Source organism: Elephas maximus, chromosome 4 (assembly GCF_024166365.1).
Source record: "Elephas maximus indicus isolate mEleMax1 chromosome 4, mEleMax1 primary haplotype, whole genome shotgun sequence".
Lineage (NCBI taxonomy): Eukaryota > Metazoa > Chordata > Mammalia > Proboscidea > Elephantidae > Elephas > Elephas maximus.
The window spans coordinates 123,466,147-123,484,241 of record NC_064822.1 but is presented as its reverse complement, the minus strand read 5'-3'; the positions used below and the strand labels follow the sequence as shown (position 1 = coordinate 123,484,241).

At 39.4% G+C, this 18,095-nt stretch overlaps 1 protein-coding gene across 1 annotated transcript; it reads left to right on the top strand.

Annotated features, from left to right (window-relative positions):
* Positions 1–267: 267 nt before the first annotated feature.
* Positions 268–9,339, top strand: AVPR1A (arginine vasopressin receptor 1A). The gene is made up of 2 exons (XM_049883764.1): positions 268–2,465; positions 4,662–9,339. Exons 1-2 carry the CDS (start codon positions 1,487–1,489, stop codon positions 4,946–4,948), a joined length of 1,266 nt encoding a protein of 421 aa, XP_049739721.1. The 5' UTR covers positions 268–1,486; the 3' UTR covers positions 4,949–9,339.
* The last annotated feature ends 8,756 nt before the right edge of the window (positions 9,340–18,095 follow it).

The window sequence follows — 18,095 nt, the reverse complement described above, 5'->3', positions numbered from 1 at the left end:
CCCCACGAGGAAACTGAAAAACCAGAAGATATTCCTTTTCCTTGTTGCAGATATACGCACAGCACCCTTGGGGACCGCAGGACAAGCGAGTGCATCCTTTCCGTCCTCAAATGTACAGGTAACCTACAGAAAACGAACCCCGCCTACATAATTGAGTTTAACTGTACTGATCTCTTACCAAGGAGCCCTGGTGGCACAGTAGCTAAAAGTGCTCGCTGTTGGAACCCACCAGCCTATCCGTGGGGAGAAAGATGTGACAGTCCGCTTCCATTGAGATTACAGCCTTGGAAATCCTATGGGGACAGTTTTACTCCATCCTATAGGGTCGCTATGAGTCAGAATCCACTCCACCGCAGTGGGTTTCCTTTGGTTTTCTGGTTCTTTTGCTAAGGACCTTGGTGGCCAGCGGTTAAAGGCTTGGATACTAACCTAAAGGTGGGTGGTTTGAACTCATTATTCTGCAGGAGAGACATGTGGTAGTATGCTTCTATAAAGATTACAGCCTTGTAAAGTCTATGGGGAAGTTCTACTCTGTCCTATAGGGTCACTATGTGTGGGAGTTGGCTCCAAGGCAACAGGTTTGGGATTTTTTTGTCTGTTTTTTGTTTTTTGTGTGAGTGTTTTAGTTTTTAGTTCTCTTTCTTACAAGAGAATGCCCTTTAGGTCACCCACTGTTATCCTGCAAAAAGATTGGATGGGGGAGGGGGTTGCAATTGACAGAGCAAATTGGCCCGGGAAATAAAATGAGCCAGATTGACTGCCGTGTGATGAGCCCAACGCTGAAAAACCCAAGCAAGGGAAGGTGAGGTGAAGCTCCAAATTCAGATACCTGAGCGCGCGCGGGTCTTCGGACTGGGGATTTGAAGTTACCTTATAGAGCACGCCTGCTGAAGTCAAGCGCAGGGTTAAAGTGGCTTGTGAGGAAGGCCTGGGGAAAGGGGGGTGAGCCCAGAATAGGTACGACACTCCAGTTCTCCAAATTTCTGAAAGGGAAGAGCGGGAAAGAGCCAGGGTTCCGCCTGTTACGCGGAGGAATAGGCTAGTCTCCCAGCCCCACCCCCGCAGCAGTGATGCAAAGAGGGCTACTTGCCGACATAGGGGGAGGAAAAATAACAAAACCCCAGGCGGGTGTGGAGGGGGCAGTCGGCACCACCAGTCTCCAGTCACTAGTGCGAAAGGAAGCGCGTTCTGGGAACCAAACTGCCTAAATAGTTGAGTTCCGAGCCCAGTGCTTTCAGAAGCTTGGAGCGCACCTCCCAGGCTTCGTCGGAGTTGAAAAGAGAAGAGTGAGAGAGCTGCCGGCGCCTGGCACCGAAAGCCGCTGGGTGGGCGGTGAGACTCCGCACCCGCAGACGTCGGCAGGAGGGTGAGCAGAGACCACCGAGCTGCGAGCGCAGAAAGGAAAGCACGCGCGGGGCTGGGACCTGCGCCGGGGAGGCAGGAAGGAGCCGGCCAGGACCTCCTCGGAGGGTCGAGGAGGCGTTGAATGGACAGCATGCGTTTCTCCGGAGGCTCTGGCGAGAGGTCTGCGGGCAACTCTAGCTCGTGGTGGCCCCCGGCGGCCAGCGGCACCAACATGAGCAGGGAAGCCGAGGCTCTCGGGGAAGGTGGCGGCCAGGAACTGGACGTGCGGAACGAGGAGCTAGCCAAGCTGGAGATCGCCGTGCTGGCGGTGACTTTCGCGGTGGCGGTGCTGGGCAACAGCAGCGTGCTGCTGGCGCTGCACCGCACGCCGCGCAAAACGTCCCGCATGCACCTCTTCATCCGCCACCTCAGCCTGGCCGACCTGGCCGTCGCCTTCTTCCAGGTGCTGCCGCAGCTGTGCTGGGATATCACCTACCGCTTCCGCGGCCCAGATGGGTTGTGCCGCGTAGTGAAACACCTGCAAGTGTTAGGTATGTTCGCGTCGGCCTACATGCTAGTGGTCATGACCGCAGACCGCTACATCGCGGTGTGCCACCCGCTCAAGACGCTGCAGCAGCCGGCGCGCCGCTCGCGCCTCATGATCGCGGCTGCCTGGGTGCTGAGCTTCGTGCTGAGCACGCCGCAGTACTTCATCTTCTCCATGATCGAGGTGAACAATGTCACCAAAGCCTACGACTGCTGGGCCACCTTCATCCAGCCCTGGGGGCCCCGCGCCTATGTGACCTGGATGACGGGCGGCATCTTCGTGGCGCCCGTGATCATCCTGGTTACCTGCTACGGCTTTATCTGCTATCACATCTGGCGCAACGTCCGCGCGAAGACTGCGTCGCGCAGGCACAAGGGCCTCGAGGGCGCGGGCAGCGCCTTCCAACAGGGGCTCCTGCTCGCGCCCTGTGTCAGCAGCGTGAAGACCATTTCCCGCGCCAAGATCCGCACGGTGAAGATGACTTTCGTTATCGTGACGGCTTACATCATCTGCTGGGCGCCCTTCTTCATCATCCAGATGTGGTCCGTCTGGGATGAAAAGTCCGCCTGGGTCGGTAGGTATCGGGACAATGAAGGAAATTGCGGGGGTGGGGCTGTGTGTGTTATGTGTTTGAGAGAAGGATAGTATTTCTTTTTATAATATCTTTCAGGAGAGTAGTTCCTAAACTTCTGCGTTCATAAGAACCACCTCAGGACATTGTAAAAGATGCAGATTTCTGGGGTTCCCATCTTCTGATTCAGTAGATCTGAAATGGGGCCGAGGAATCCTCATTTGTAGCATGCAATGATCCTAAAGCCACAAATCCAGAAATTGTGCCCTACAATCAGCCACACGATTACAAAACAGAATGGTTTTTGCCACTTCTGTGTTAACACTTTGTTTTCAAGTCTATTGAATACAGTAAAATACATTTACTGTCACAACTGCTTTTTACTAGAATTGTGAAAGTATTATAATTAATATAAAAGCTTTGCAGAGATGCCTCAAGAGTAAGGGTAAAAGAACACTTTTTTTTTTTTCCTGGAGAAAGATTAAGTCAAGAATTGCTTCTTGGCATTTAGCTAATTTTACATTTCTCCTCGGTCTTTTATTTTTCCCTAATAATCACTTTAACCTTTGTTTTCTGTTCTTTCAAAGCAGTTATTGATAAACTCTAAATTTGTTAGATTAACTCATTAACCTTTCCTCACTAATTTGACCACACAGCTATATATCTCTGTCCACACAACTCTATTCAGTAGTTTACTGAGAATGTTCTAGGCACTTATGAGATTGTTTGATTTTGATTCATTCACAAGCTAAAAAAATTGTTTTGACAGAGATTTACCCCTCCCCCCCCAAAAAGCATTCCTTAATACTGCACCTTGACTTTTTGTTTCCTTTTAGTAAGAAAAAAGACTTTTCCAAATCAAATATATTACAGGAATGCTACAGATAACAACTGTGGCTGGGAAATAGGTGTCTGGGAGGGTCTGCTTCCTTTTGCTATTTGGGATTGGGGTAGGGGACTCTATGTTATATACTTCAGAAGTTATATTTTTAAATAAAACATTTAAGTGAAATTTAATTTAAACAAAAATTTTTACATGGCTACGTTTACTACACATTATGAAAAATGCAACGTGAACACTTTTGCTTTATTTTTGGTTAACCATTTCCTGTTTTGCTTGATTTTACCAGCCTCTTAATATTGCCAATCAAATAAAAAATCCAGTCTAGTTATTGGTTTATCAGGATTTAGGTAATTATTTTTACAAAATTCCTCATTTGTGCAAGGGTGTGTTGATGATTTCCTTTAAAAAAAAAAAAATATAGACTTAGTCATGGATCATGATTTTAGCCCAGAATGTGATTAAATGGCCTGTAATTTATCGTGGCCTAACAAGAGTAAGAGAACCCAAGGTTATATTTAACAAGGGAAAGTCAGTGCTTGCTGTTTGTTCTCATTTTTAGAAAAAGTATATTATCACTGCGATAGTTCCATTATGAAAGGTTGTAATATTTATGTCATTTGATCAGTGCTAATTAACATAAAACATTTCAAAATCCTGTTGGAATTTTCTAATTTAGATGTTCTCCTTAATATAATTTTTAAACAACAATTAAAGATTGGATTTATGGATTATTTTTTCTTGGAAGATCAAGCCAAATTTCTAATTAATCAAAGAAAAACAACTAAGTTCTGTATCTTTCAAGGACCTCTTTTAACTCTTCTGTACAGTTTTTATATTGCAAGAATATGGTTAAAACTAAAAAAATTTTAACTACTGACCATAGTCCACAAGGCCACACTTTTGCCTGTGTTATTAAGATGAGTACAATTTGGTGTGTGTGGTTATAGATGCTTGAGATTTTGTTGAAATTGCACCTATTCCTTAAATGCTGTGTTCAAGGAATTATATTAGTGCTAGTGTGAAAAACACAAGGATTATTAAAATGAGCTATTTCATATTCTTAATATGAATATATCCTTCTGTGATCCCCATGCATTCTATTTCAACATTTTAATAGTGGTTTAAAATATTCAAGTTAATTACAAGGCATCTTGCTTAGGATAACGTTTTACAACCAAGCCAATTTCCGTACACCACCTGTCTCCCTAATCAGTAAACATAAAAAATAGTTCATTTCCTATACTAGCCCAAAACTCTTTTCCTCTTTCATTAGTCAGTGGAAAAATGTGTTTATCCGATGCTCAGTTACTTGAATTGAACTATTTAAATAGTACCCCCTTATGTTTTTCATACAGATTCAGAAAACCCTACCATCACTATCACCGCATTACTGGCTTCCTTGAATAGTTGCTGCAATCCCTGGATATACATGTTTTTTAGTGGACATCTTTTGCAAGACTGTATCCAAAGCTTCCCGTGCTGCCGAAATACGAAGCAAAAATTCAACAAGGAAGATTCTGACAGCGTAAGTAGAAGACAGACTTCCTACACTCACAACCGAAGCCCAACAAACAGTACGGGTATCTGGAAGGATTCGCCTAAGTCTTCCAAGTCCATCAAATTCATTCCTGTTTCAACCTGAGCTCCTTGCTTTGCAAACAGACTCTTAAAACAGACTTTTTGGCCCATTAGCTGAATACAACTAGAAATCATGAGAACAAATTGAACTTAAGATAAGCATAAATCTATGCACTGGGTACAAGGCTATGTTTCTAGTTGCATTTTCGCATTGCTATGACCAAGGATCTGTGAATTATTTTATATGAACTCTTTTCTTCATAAAAACACAATACACGAAAATTTGCAAGCCTAATTCCCAGAAATATACCACAAGTTATATTTCTAAAAGAAAAATCATAACCACCCCGGCTTTATATTTCTGTTGTTGGTTCATTTTTTTGTTTGTTTTGTTGTAATTTTTTGGCTTAACTAAGGCCTGATTGGTTTAAAAGTCATTTCATGACGGGGTACTATTTCTGAACCAAGTATGTTCATCATCAGCCTTAGTGTTTGAAAGGACTTAGGAATGACTTCAGAGAAACTATATTTTCTTTCAGTAAAATCAATTCAACCTCAAATGGTAGCCTGGAGAAAGGATGAGAGTCTGGGGCTTGTTGAGAAGGAGGTGGCCAGCTCAGAGTGAAAGGAGAAATTTTGGTTAGAAGCTGTACATCATCCTAAACTTCAAAACAGTGACTTTGGAACTGGCAGTGCCCTCTGTGCTTCCTCATGTTTTATTGGCTATGAAAAGAATTATTACTAACATCTAAAGGTTACAGAAAATGCTGTCAACTGACCGATAATATCTTTTTTTCTTCCCACTGCAAGATTGCTTTCAAGTCAGCCTTGTATAAAAAGGAAAGCCCAATTCTACTAGAAGAGTAGAAAAGGATTGCCTAAGGTGTCTAGACTCCCTCAATTTTGTAAACATATGTTGACCAGTGTTAAAAGATTATCATGTTCGGGGAATCCAGATTCATAGGTAAGAGAGTCAGGACATAAAATGTCCCCCGACGTGTCAAAATGATTTGGCTTTTCCTTCTGGTCTCTCACCTGTCTAACAGTTTCAGAGTGGAGGAGAGGTAGGGTGGGTGGAATAGAAAGAACTGCTCTGTGCCTAGACGGCCTTCATTATTAAACGCATGACTTTGAGCAAGTTACTTAAAAACACATGAAGTCTCTGTTTCCTTGGCTGTTGAATGGAGTTGATTACCTACCTCACAGGGTTGTTGTGAGCACTAAATGAAATCAAGTGTGTGAAAAGAGCTTCATAAATTGTAAAGTGCTGTACAAATGCTAGCAGTTGCTTTTATGATAGTTGGCATCTTCGGAATTGCACGACTTTTTCCTGCTTGTTTATCATTAGGCAGAATTGGTCGATTTCATGCCTGGGATATAAAATCCTAAAATTTAAATATAGCTCTGCTGATTCATTGGAAAGCATGGCCAGCGGCCACTAAGTTTGACTCTCCTCTCTGACAGAGTTTTCTAATTTAAAGATAGAACTTGCTTTCCTTAGGATGCAGGTAAATCGAAGCCAGCCAAGAGCATCAGTTTTGTTCATTTCTAAAGAGAGATAAATTATAATACTACTCTGTTGTTGTTATTGCATTTCTCAGTAATGGAACTCAGTGTTTTATTTTCCCCAAGCTGTCTTGTCTGGCTCCTTCTCCTTGTTAGAGAGCACAATGGTTTCAGGGTACATCATAAATATTTTGCATCCCTTAGAGGAAATAGTACTTGCTTTTAATAGGATTATTGCACATGCCTGGGCACTAGATATAAGGAAAGGTCTCCCCCCCGTCCCCCCGCTTTGGAGATAAGTGCACAAGGACTGGACGGCACTGAGAGAACCTGGAACCATCGACTTCACACCTCTTCATTCTTCTGCTTTTCCAAATTCTCAGCTCTTTGACTCCCTGGATTGATATGCCCTAAAAATGCTTTTAAATGCTTTATAAAGATTAGAATTCTGCTTTCTAAAAATAAGAAACGTGTCTCTTAAAGGGCCGTGTCCAATGTGAACCATCAACTAAATTAATCAGATCTTCATCATTTGAGTCACAGAAGCATCTTGGTAACCCTGCCGTCTGTAACAGGGTCAATCCTTATGACACATTCTTTTTGATACTCCAGCAACTAAAGCCTTTTAAATAGGGACAGAGATAGGCCCCCTTTTTTCTAAGTCCAGTTCTAAATTGACAACCTTACAGTTTGTCTCTAGATTCTGTTTTAAAATGTTGACTTGTACCCCAAGTAAAAAAAATTCAATATGAATCTTATTTCTGGGAATCTCTTGCCAAGTAAGGTGCGTATCTACCTACCCAGCTGTATTTTCTGTTTTTAAATGCATCAGGAGATGAGATAGTGGAAAAAGGGTTAGAGAGATGCAAAAAGATCTGCATAGTGATAGTTCTGCTCTAGGCGAGTATGTAATTTTATTCTCTGTGGTTTAGGCTGAGAAGCTTAATTTATCAAGTTGCTAAACTTTCTTAGTGTTATGCACCCAGAAACGGCATTTATAGATCCCAAAACAATAGTCCAAATGGGAAGAATCCTGCCTGTCTATTTCAGGAAGAAGGAAACTGCAGGGAGTAAAGAGGAATGAATTCCTTTTTCTGACCAAAGAGGAGGCTTGAGATGTTATGTCAGATGAAGGCTTGCAGTCAAAAACAAGCATGTTTCATCACTGATTTTATTTTCTTGAGTTACCTGTGGGAAGATTACGGTATTAATGCATCTATGGGAGTATAGGGAATCTGAGTGATAAACAATCCATTAGTAGGGAGGAGCTGGTGTCATGCCTGGTGGGCATTTAATTAATATTAATCAATGATGAAAAAAAATTTTAAGTGCATAGTAAGGTCACTGTGCGATTGAGTCGACTCTACTGACAGCATCTAACAACAATGACAAGAACAAATGTGCATAGTAAAACCAAAACCAAACCCATTGCCATCAAGTCGATTCCAACTCATAGCGTCCCTATAAGACAGAGTAGAGCTGCCCCGTAGAGTTTCCAAGAAGCGCCGGTGGATTTGAACTGCCAACCTTTTGGTTAGCAGCCGTAGCACTTAACCACTACGCCACTAGGGTTATGCATGCATAGTAAGGGCATGTCTTTTTAAAGTGTAAAACAATTAGGCTTTTATATTGAAATTTCATTTGGAACATAACTGTGAAGAAAATTAGTGAAATTCTTTGATCAATTATATGTATTTGTCCTACATTGAGAATTAGCATCATCATCAAAGGAGTCAACACCATGACTGAGGGAAGGGTGTGGTTTTCAAAAGAAAAAGATATGATAGTCTAATAATACACAATATCCTCCCAGATTTATTACAATTCCTAGAAAGGACGACCCTTAATAATGAGGAAGCAGACTTTAATATGGCATTACACAAGTAACCCAATTAGGTTCAAGTTTTCTTTTCAGACTCTAAAAGACCCATATTTTTGTAACTTACTTGGACAGCCAGCTTTGAATTATACTCTCTGAGGTTGTCTCTACCACTAAAGCATATTTAGAAACCATCTAGAAAGAAATTGAGCCTAATTCTTCAGCCCAAATATCAGATATTAGGTTCCTTTTAACCTGTGTAATTTGGTCTGTTACGGGTTTTCACAGTGGAGGCAACAACTCTGTTTAAAGTGTAGGCAGGGCCACCTGGAATGTTGCTCCTGGAGGTGCGGAAGTGACTGCTGCATCCCTGCCCTCCTCCTGTCTGTGACCCTTTAAGGACCACTCAGTGCCATTGTCAACGCATTGAAGCTTGAGTGGCACAGGAGAACAAATTTGAGAGAACAATTCTTGATTAGAATTTGACCTCAGTGAATCTGAGCAAAAATTTAAGGAATATTCGAAAGAAGGGTTATTTCCTTTGAGCCTCCAAGACAGCATAAATGGCTTGAATCATCAATTGTGTGAATTCTATTGCATACATAGGCATTTTAAGTATATTGTTCCAATGCAGTTTTTAGGGGCGTTAAATTATCATAATGAAAATACATATGTGATCTATATATATAGTATGTCAGCATCAAAAACATATATTATTGCTAAAAATTAAATGCCATTATTTTTCTTTCATTTTATCATAAGTAATCACATCTTTTTACATTGATTTATATTATAAATAAGAACAAAGTATCATAGACTGAGTTAAATATTTTTTGTGTTCCAGGGTCAAGATTAGCAAATGGAAAATAAATCTTATAATAACATTGAAATAAATAGCAGCTATTATTAATATAAAATAATTAGTACTTCCACATATGACAATAGTTGTCTTCATATCACAAGACATAAGTATATTCTATGATGCTTTACTGCACTGTTGTGACAAATTTATTGAGAATTAATGTTTTTTATTTAGCATTCTTTCATTTTTAGAATGGTTCTTCAAATGTTCTTCAAATTCCCTGGCTTATTATGATATATAGGAAAAATTCAATGTATTTTTTTGGATCAACTGTATGATTCTGGTTTTGAATGGATGTTGAAATATTTTGTAACTATACTTAATGTTTGATCCTTTACAAACAGAAAAATTGGCTTGTGGCATTATATTGAAATAACTGGTGTCTTTATTCTTCAGTTTTACTGTGCATTGGCTTGTTTCTATAAATAAAAAAATTTCAGACTTGTTTAAAGTAATTCATTTACAATCCAGTTAAAATAATATACATTTCAAGTTAATTGTGCTGATTTTGAAAATATAAACACCTGTTTTATAGCTAATAGCTGTTGAAAGGTTTATATTTGAGCAAAAATTGTTTATGTGATTACCATTAGACTATAGCAAGAATAGGCAAAATTTTGTAACTGTCTTTTCAATAAATTACAATCCAGAAAGCATATCAATTTTGCTTAAGTATTAAAAAAAAAACCCAAAACCTGTTGCCATGGGGTCTATTCTGACTCATAGCTAGTCTAATATTAAGACAATCAAAATAACTAGGCTAACTGAGGCCATTCATATTATTCTAGCCTAAAAATGCCATCTTTGTTCATTTGTTTGTAGAAGTTGCTTCTGCTAAGCAGCTGGTAAAACTGACTTCTGGGACCCAAAGATCAAGACTATTTCCATTTAATAGTATTTGAAATTGGATTTCTTTTCCCTGTGGGCTCGTAAATTCAAATCCTATTCATTTTTATCTGATGTTGTAATTTTATTTTTGCTTTTACAAGTTAAACTCTAATAGAACAGACTAAAGACTTTATTGGGTTTGGCTTAAACTGTAGAAGCAGTGAATACCCAGAATGGAAGAAAGGGAATTTGAAGTCTGATACCACTGTTATTTTAAATTTCATTTGTCTTAGTCATCTAGTGCTGCTATAACAGAAATACCGGAAGTGGATGGCTTTAACAAAGAGAAATTTATTTCCTCACAGTAAAGTAGGCTAAAAGTTTAAATTCAAGGCATCAGCTCCAGGGGAGGGCTTTCTCTTTCTGTCAGCTCTGGAGGAAGGGTCTTGTCCTTAATCTTCCCATGGTCAAGGATCTTCTCAGGCACAGGGACCCTGGGTCCAAAGGATGCACTCTGCTCCCAGTGCTGCTTTCTTCCAATTTTCTGTTTGCTTCCCTTTCCTTTTATCCCTTAAGAGATAAAAGGTGGTGCTGGCCACACCCCAGGGAAAATCCGTTTACCTTGGTTCAGGGAGGTGGCCTGAGTAAGGGTGATGTTACAATCCCATCCTAATCCTCTGAACATAAAATTACAATCACAAAATGGAGGACAACCACACAATACTGGGAATCATGGCCTAACCAAGTTGACACATGTTTTGGGAGGACACAATTCAATAAATGCCCAAGGATAATCAGCAGTTCTACCAAACATATTTTCAGAAAGTCCTAAAGATCCAGTAAAACTGAAATGATAGTTCCACTATAAACTAGAAGAGACACATAAAGAAGCAAGCTAGTATAGAATTCATTCATTCATTCTCCATCTCTAAACTTTCTTAATCTCTAGGGTTAAGTGTTTCTTCCTTTCTATTCCCAAGGTGCCCACTGCACACCTGCACTGAGACATGTATCAAAATAGTTTGCAATATTGGGTTATCAGTCCATCTTCTCCAAGATGATTATACCATGTTTATCTGAAAAAAGGAACATATCCCCTTAATCATTGTATTCTCAGTGCCTGGCATATAGCAGATGCTCAATTATTGGAACTGATGTGTGTGTGTGTAGTCATATGTGGTAGTATTATAAGATATTAAGAATGTTTAAGAGTAAGTATTTTTAATTACAAGAAAAAGCATTGTATACTGAAAAAAAAAACCTACAGCACAAATTCACCATCTTGGACTCCTCAGCCACTGAGATTGGCAGACAGAGAGTACAGGAAAGCAACTTCATGAAGCTCCCAGCAGGAGACAGAGAACCTGGTATCACTGAAGAACTGCTGACAGAAAACTTCCCTAATATCATGAAAGATGAAAAGCTGGCCATCCAAGAAGCTCAACAAACCGCTACAGGATAGAAACCAAAAGAAAACCACCAAGATATATCATAATCACACTCGGTAAAACCAAAGACAAAGAAAGACTCCTGAGAGCAGCTCGAGAAAAACAAAAAGTCACATACAGAAGGGAAAAAATAAAACCAAGCTCTGATTACTCAGCAGAAACGATGCAGGCAAGAATGCAAGGGATGACATATATAAAACCTTGAAAAAAAAAATTACCAACCAAGAATAATCCTTCAGAACTCTCTCTCAGATATGATGGTGAAATTAGGACATTTCCAGATAAACAGAAATTAAGGGAATATGTAAAAACAAAACCAAACTTACAAGAATTATTAAAGGGATTCTCTCAGTTTGAGAACAAACATCAGATGACAGCCTGAATCTAGAACTCAAGACTGTATCAGCCAGATACCAACCTATGTAATGAACTCTCAAGGATTAATCAAAGGTAAAAGATTTACAACAGGGAAGCAGAGAGGTTAATCTGTAAATGACAACAACATCAGAACAATAAAAAAGGGAATAAAATGTGTAGGTGTAGAACTTTCAAATGGAGAGGAAGGCAAGGCCACATCAAGTAACAAATCAAACTTAGGAAGATAAGGATAAATTTTAAGGTAACAACAAAGAAAGCTAACAAGCCTACTCATTGAAATAAAGAAGAAAAACAAACAGTCTCAATAAACACAAAATCTACCAAAACACACACACACACACAAACAAAAGGAATTCAGCACCTCAGAGTAAGAGGAGCAAAGAAAACATCAGCACCACAAAAAAGGCACTACAAAATGACAGCAATAAACTCATACCTGACAATAATTACACTGAACCTAAATGGCCTTAATGCATTCATAAAAAGACAGTGACAGAATGGATTAAAAAACAGGATCCACCAATATGCTGTCTACAAGAGACATGCCTTAGAAACAAAGACATAAATTTATTAAAAATTAAAAGATGGAAAAAATGGATGAAGCAAACAGGTATCAAAAAATACAGTAGTGGCAATATTAATCTCAGATAAAATAGAATTTAAAAAATCCACCATGAAAGACAAAGAAAGGCATTATATCATGATTAAAGGGATGATCCACCGTAAAGACATACCACAATAAATATCTACACGCCCAAAGATAGGGCTCCAAAATACATAAAACAAACACTAACAGCACTGAAAAGAGAAAGTGAGTTTCACAATAATAGTAGGAGTCTTCAACACACCACTCCTGGTAAAGGACAGAATGTCTAGAAAGAAACTCAACAAAGATACAGAAGATCTAAAGCCCACAGTCAGCCAACCTGAACTCACAGACACATATAGAACACTCCACCCAAAAGCTGCAAAGTATACATTCTTTTCCAACACACATGGAACATTCCCCAGAATAGACCACATCTTAGGCCACAAAGCAACAATCAACAAAATCCAAACCATTGAGATACTACAAAGTATCTTCTCTGATCACAACAGTATCAAAGCAGAAATTAACAACAGGAAGAGCAAGGAAAAAAATCAATTACATGGAAAATGAATAACAAACATCCTCCTTAAAAACCACAGGGTAATAGAAGAAATCAAAAATGTAATTAAAAAATTCCTAGAATCAAACAAGTATGAAAAAATGTCATACAAAACGATTGGGACACAGCAAAGGCGGTCCTCAGAGGTCAATTTATAGCCATAGATGCACACATCAAAAAAGAAGAAATCAGCAAAATCAAAGCATTATCTCCACAACTTGAACAAATAGAAAGAGAACAGCAAAAGAAGCCCATAGCCGCCAGAAGAAAGGAAATAATGAAGATCAGAGCAGAAATAAATGAAATAGAGAATAGAAAAAAAATAGAACCGTCAAAACCAAAAGTTGGTTCTTTAAAAGTCCTAGCTAGAGCAATAAGGCAAGAAAAAGAAATAAAGGGCATTTTTTTTTAATTGGTAATGAAGAAGCAAAACTGTCCCTATTTGTGGATGATATGATACTATACATAGAAAATCCAAAAGACTCCACAAGAAAACTACTGAAACTAATGGAAAGCAAAGTAGCAAGATACAAGATAAACATACAAAAATCAGTTGGATTCCTATACACCAATAAAGAGACCGACGAAAAGGAAATCAGGAAAACAATACCCTTTATAATAGCCCCGAATAAAATACTTAGGAACAAATATAACCAGGGACATAAAAGACCTATACAAAGAAAACTACAAAACACTACTGCAAGAAGCCAAAAGAGACCTACATAAATGGAAAAACATACCATACTCATGGATAGACAGACTCAACATTGTGAAAATGATAATTCTACACAAAGCAGTTTACAAATACAATGCAACCTTGATCGAAATACCAACAGCATTCTTTAAAGAGATGGAAAAAGTAATCATTAACTTTATATGGAAAGGGAAGAGCCCTAGAAAAGTAAAGCACTATTGAAGAAGAAGAATAAAGTAGGAAGACTCGCACTCCCTGACTAGTAGTCAAAAAAGCCTGGTACTGGTACAATGCCAGGTACATTGACCAAGGGAACAGAATTGAGAACCAGATGTAAACCCATCCACCTACGGTCACTTGATCTTTGACAAAGGCCCAAAGTCCATCAACTGAGGAAAAGACAGTCTTTTTAACAAAGAGTGCTGGCAAAACTGGATGTCCACCTAAAAAAATGAAACAGGACCCACACTTCACACCATACACAAAAACTAATACAAAATGGATCAAAGACCTAAATATAAAACCAAAAACTCTAAAGATCACAGAAGAAAAAAATAGGATCAACACTAGAGGCCCTAATACTCAGCATTAAAAGGACACAAACCATGATTAACAACACACAAACTCCGGAAGATAAGCTAGATAATTGGGATCTTCTAAAAATAAAACACTTATGCTCATCAAAAGACTTCACCAAAAGAGTAAAAAGAGCACCTACAGACTGGGGAAAATTTTTTGGCTATGACAAAGGTTTAATCTCTAAAATCTGCAGAAAAATCCAACACCTCTACAACAAAAAGACAATCCAATTAAAAAATGGGCAAAGGAAATGAACAGACACTTCACCAAAAACAACATTCAAGGGGCTAACAGACACATGAGGAAACGCTCACCATCCCTAGCCATTAAAGAAATGCAAATCAAAACCACAATGAGATACCATCTCACCCCAGCATCACTGTCACGAATCAAAAAAGCAGAAAACAATGTTGGAGCAGCTGTGGAGAGACTGGAATTCTTACGCACTGGTGGTGGGAATGCAAAATGGTACAACCACTTTGGAAAACGATATGGTGCTTTCTTAGAAAGCTAGAAATAGAAATACCATATGATCCAGAAATCCCACTCCTAGGAATATATCCTAAACAAATAAGAGTCATCACATGAATAGACATATGCATACCCACGTTCATTGCAGCATTATTCTCAATAGCAAAAAATGGAAACAACCTAGATGCCCATCAATAGATGAATGGATATTGTGGTATACACACAAAATCGCGTACTATGCAATGATAAAGAACAATGATGAATCTGTGAAGCACTTCACAACACTGATGAATCTGGAGGGCATTATGCTGAGTGAAAGAAGTCAGTCACAAAAGGACAAGTATTGTATGAGATCACTACTATAAAAGCTCATGAAAAGGTTTACCCACAAAAAGAAACAGTCTTTGATGGTTACAAGGGAGAAGAATGGTGGGGATGGAAAAACACTAAATAGACAATAGGTAAGTGGTGACTTTGGTGAAGGGTAAGACAGTACACAATACTGGGGAAGCCAACACAACTTGTCCAAGGCAAAGTCATGGAAGTTCCTTAGACATATACAAACTCCTTGAGGGATCAAATTACTGGGCTGAGGGCCGTGGGGACCATGGTCTCCAGGAACACCTAGCTCCACTGGCATAACATAGTTTATAAAGAAAATGTTCTACATTCTACTTTGGTGAATAGCATCTGGGGTCTTAAAAGCTAGTGAGTGGCCATTTAAGGTACTCCACTGGTCTCACCCTATCTGGAGCAAGGGAAAGATTAGTGCAAAGGACTAATGAACCACAACTACCACAGCTTCCACCAGACTGGTTCTGGTACAACTAGGTGGTGCCTGGCTACCACCACTGACTGCTCTGACTTGGTTCATAAGAGAGGGTCCCCGACAGAGCTGGAGAAAAATGTAGAACAAAATTCTAACTCACAAAAAAAGACCAGGCTTCGTGGCCTGACACAGACTTGAGAAACTCAGAGAGCATGGCCCCAAATACTCTTTTAGTTCAGTAATGAAGTCACTCCTGATGTTCACCCTTCAGCCAAAGATTAGACAGGCCCATAACAAAATGAGACAAAGGGGGCACAGCAGGCCAGGGGCAAGGACCAGAAGGCAGGAGGGGATAGGAAAGCTGGTAATAGGGAACCCAAGGCCGACAAGGGAGAGTGTTGACATGACATGGGGTAGGTAACCAATGTCACAAAATAATATGTGTACCAATTGTGTAATGAGAAGTTAGTTTGTTCTGTAAATCTTCATCTAAGGTACAATAAAATAATAAATAAATAAAAATAAAAAGCCTTTGTCACTGCCACAGTAATGGATACTTGTCCCTAGCAAAACCTAGTAGGAATTCAGCAGAACTTAATTTAAAGTATGTATTTCCTGTTGCCTCCCAAGCCTAGCTTCCGCGATTCGGCAAAGCACCCATGTTTTGACTACAACCACATAAGCTGTGTTGCCAGATGTCTACTGCCTTGATGCCCCAAACCTTTCACATTTCTGTGCTTGCCCATTCCTACCAGGTTTTTTTTGTTGGTGGTGGTGGTGGTTTATTTTATTTATTTGCAACATCTCATGCATTATAAAAAGTCTGTGCCTACTCCTAGATATAAAAGAAATCCTGGGAATTATTCTAAATTCTTGGTTCTGCCGAACTCTTGATCACCCAGCACATTAGCTTACTTCTTAAGACTACTTCTTCTTCACTAGTTCCATCTGCCCGCTTTTATTCCAACAGTTCTACATACACTTGGCTGCCTTGTGTAGTGAGGTTTTCCTAAAGGTTAGGGACCCATAGATTATGCCTCAGAAGAGACAATGATTCATATTCACTGTTCAGGGTCTTGGATTGGGCTCTGGATTTCTCATGGACAAGCTACACGACTCAAGGAGCAAAAGGCAATACACGTGTACTCGTAAGGAGCTTCCGAAAGGAAAAGAACAGCCTACGAACGGCGAGAGCCTCTAGAAGCCCCAGAGTCCAATGACTGTACTTGGAGATAACAAAGAGCTAGGATAAGATTCTTATCTAACTCCGATTTTTCAAAAGAACCAGAACATAAAATTTGAGCATTTGGGAGTATTTCAGCTAATAATTACCCTCCAATTGCTTTATTTTGTAGAAACACTATCCAGGACTATATCCAAATAATCTGTCTCACCCTCAGCCCAAAACAATGCAGGTGAATGGTTAAGCTGTGTGGATGGAAACAGGAACCTTAATGACAAGGATAAAAAAGAGAGAAGTGGGAAATGTCATTTGGCAGTTTTTATCAATGTCTTCCCCTCCCCCACCCCATTTCTATTTTAAATTACAATTTACCTGGTGAGGAACTCTGTAAGAAGAACCTCAATAAGACGTTTACAGATTTTTACAGAGATAAAAATCAGTCTCTGGGGATTTTAAAAATGGCTTAACTGTCTAAGCAAAACTGGTAATCTGTTTAAGCAAATACTTAAACTGTTCAGTAAAGAAAGGATAAATTTGGGGGAAATCTTTAATATGTAATCAATGAATGGTTGCATATGTAGCATGGAACGAATGTTGCTAGGAGGTGAATAAGAATATTTTGGTATGAAACATAGCCTAAATAACTGGGAGTTAATTTGTTTCAAAACCATTTACTGTCTTTTTTTGTTTGTATTATGCGAATGAGTCTATGCTTTTCAAGGCCTGAATGTTTTAATGGACATTCCAGCTAGATAAGAAACTTCAGGACCTTTGGAAAACAAAATACTAATATGATTTGTATCTTAGGATGGGGAGCTACTAAAATTAGCCTTTACCATTTCAAATCTTTTTGATTAATTTTCTCTGTAGAAAATTGAGATGTGTGACCAGCTAATACCTGCTCAGTAGTTCTATTGATAAATGAGTGATGAAGGCACACTTACCATTAGGTTTCATGGCTTTCCATTTTTTTCCTGAATATTTTAGGCTTAATTGGGTGTTATTTTCCTCTCTTATTTAAATGCAGAAAATGTGTCTGCAAACAACGTTTCAAAAAGAAGCAGGAATGATTTCTCATCAGCTATAACTTCTTTAGCCTTGAAAAGGGTCCCTATTTCTAGCCAGCTTAGGTATGCCTTTCCTACTTGCCTGTCCAGTTTTGGGTTGAGTAGGAGGCAGGGTGCAGAAGCTAAATACAAATCTCTAAACTAGAATCTTTAATTTCTCAATCCAAAAATGTCTTTCTCCTTTCCACTAATGGATACAGACATTGATAAGTCACCACCTGGTTTTGGTCCATCTAGCTGTATCATGCAGACCCTCCTCTTGTGGTCATTAGCTTTTGCTGCCCAGCCTGACTCCTGCCCACTTGCACCTTTCAGCTTGGCATTTTACACTTTTGGAAACTCTGATGGTGTAGTGGTTAAGAAGCTATGGCTGCTAACCAAAATGTCAGCAGTTCGAATCCACCAGGCGCTCCTTGGAAACCCTATGGGCCAGTTCTACTCAGTCTGATAGGGTCACTA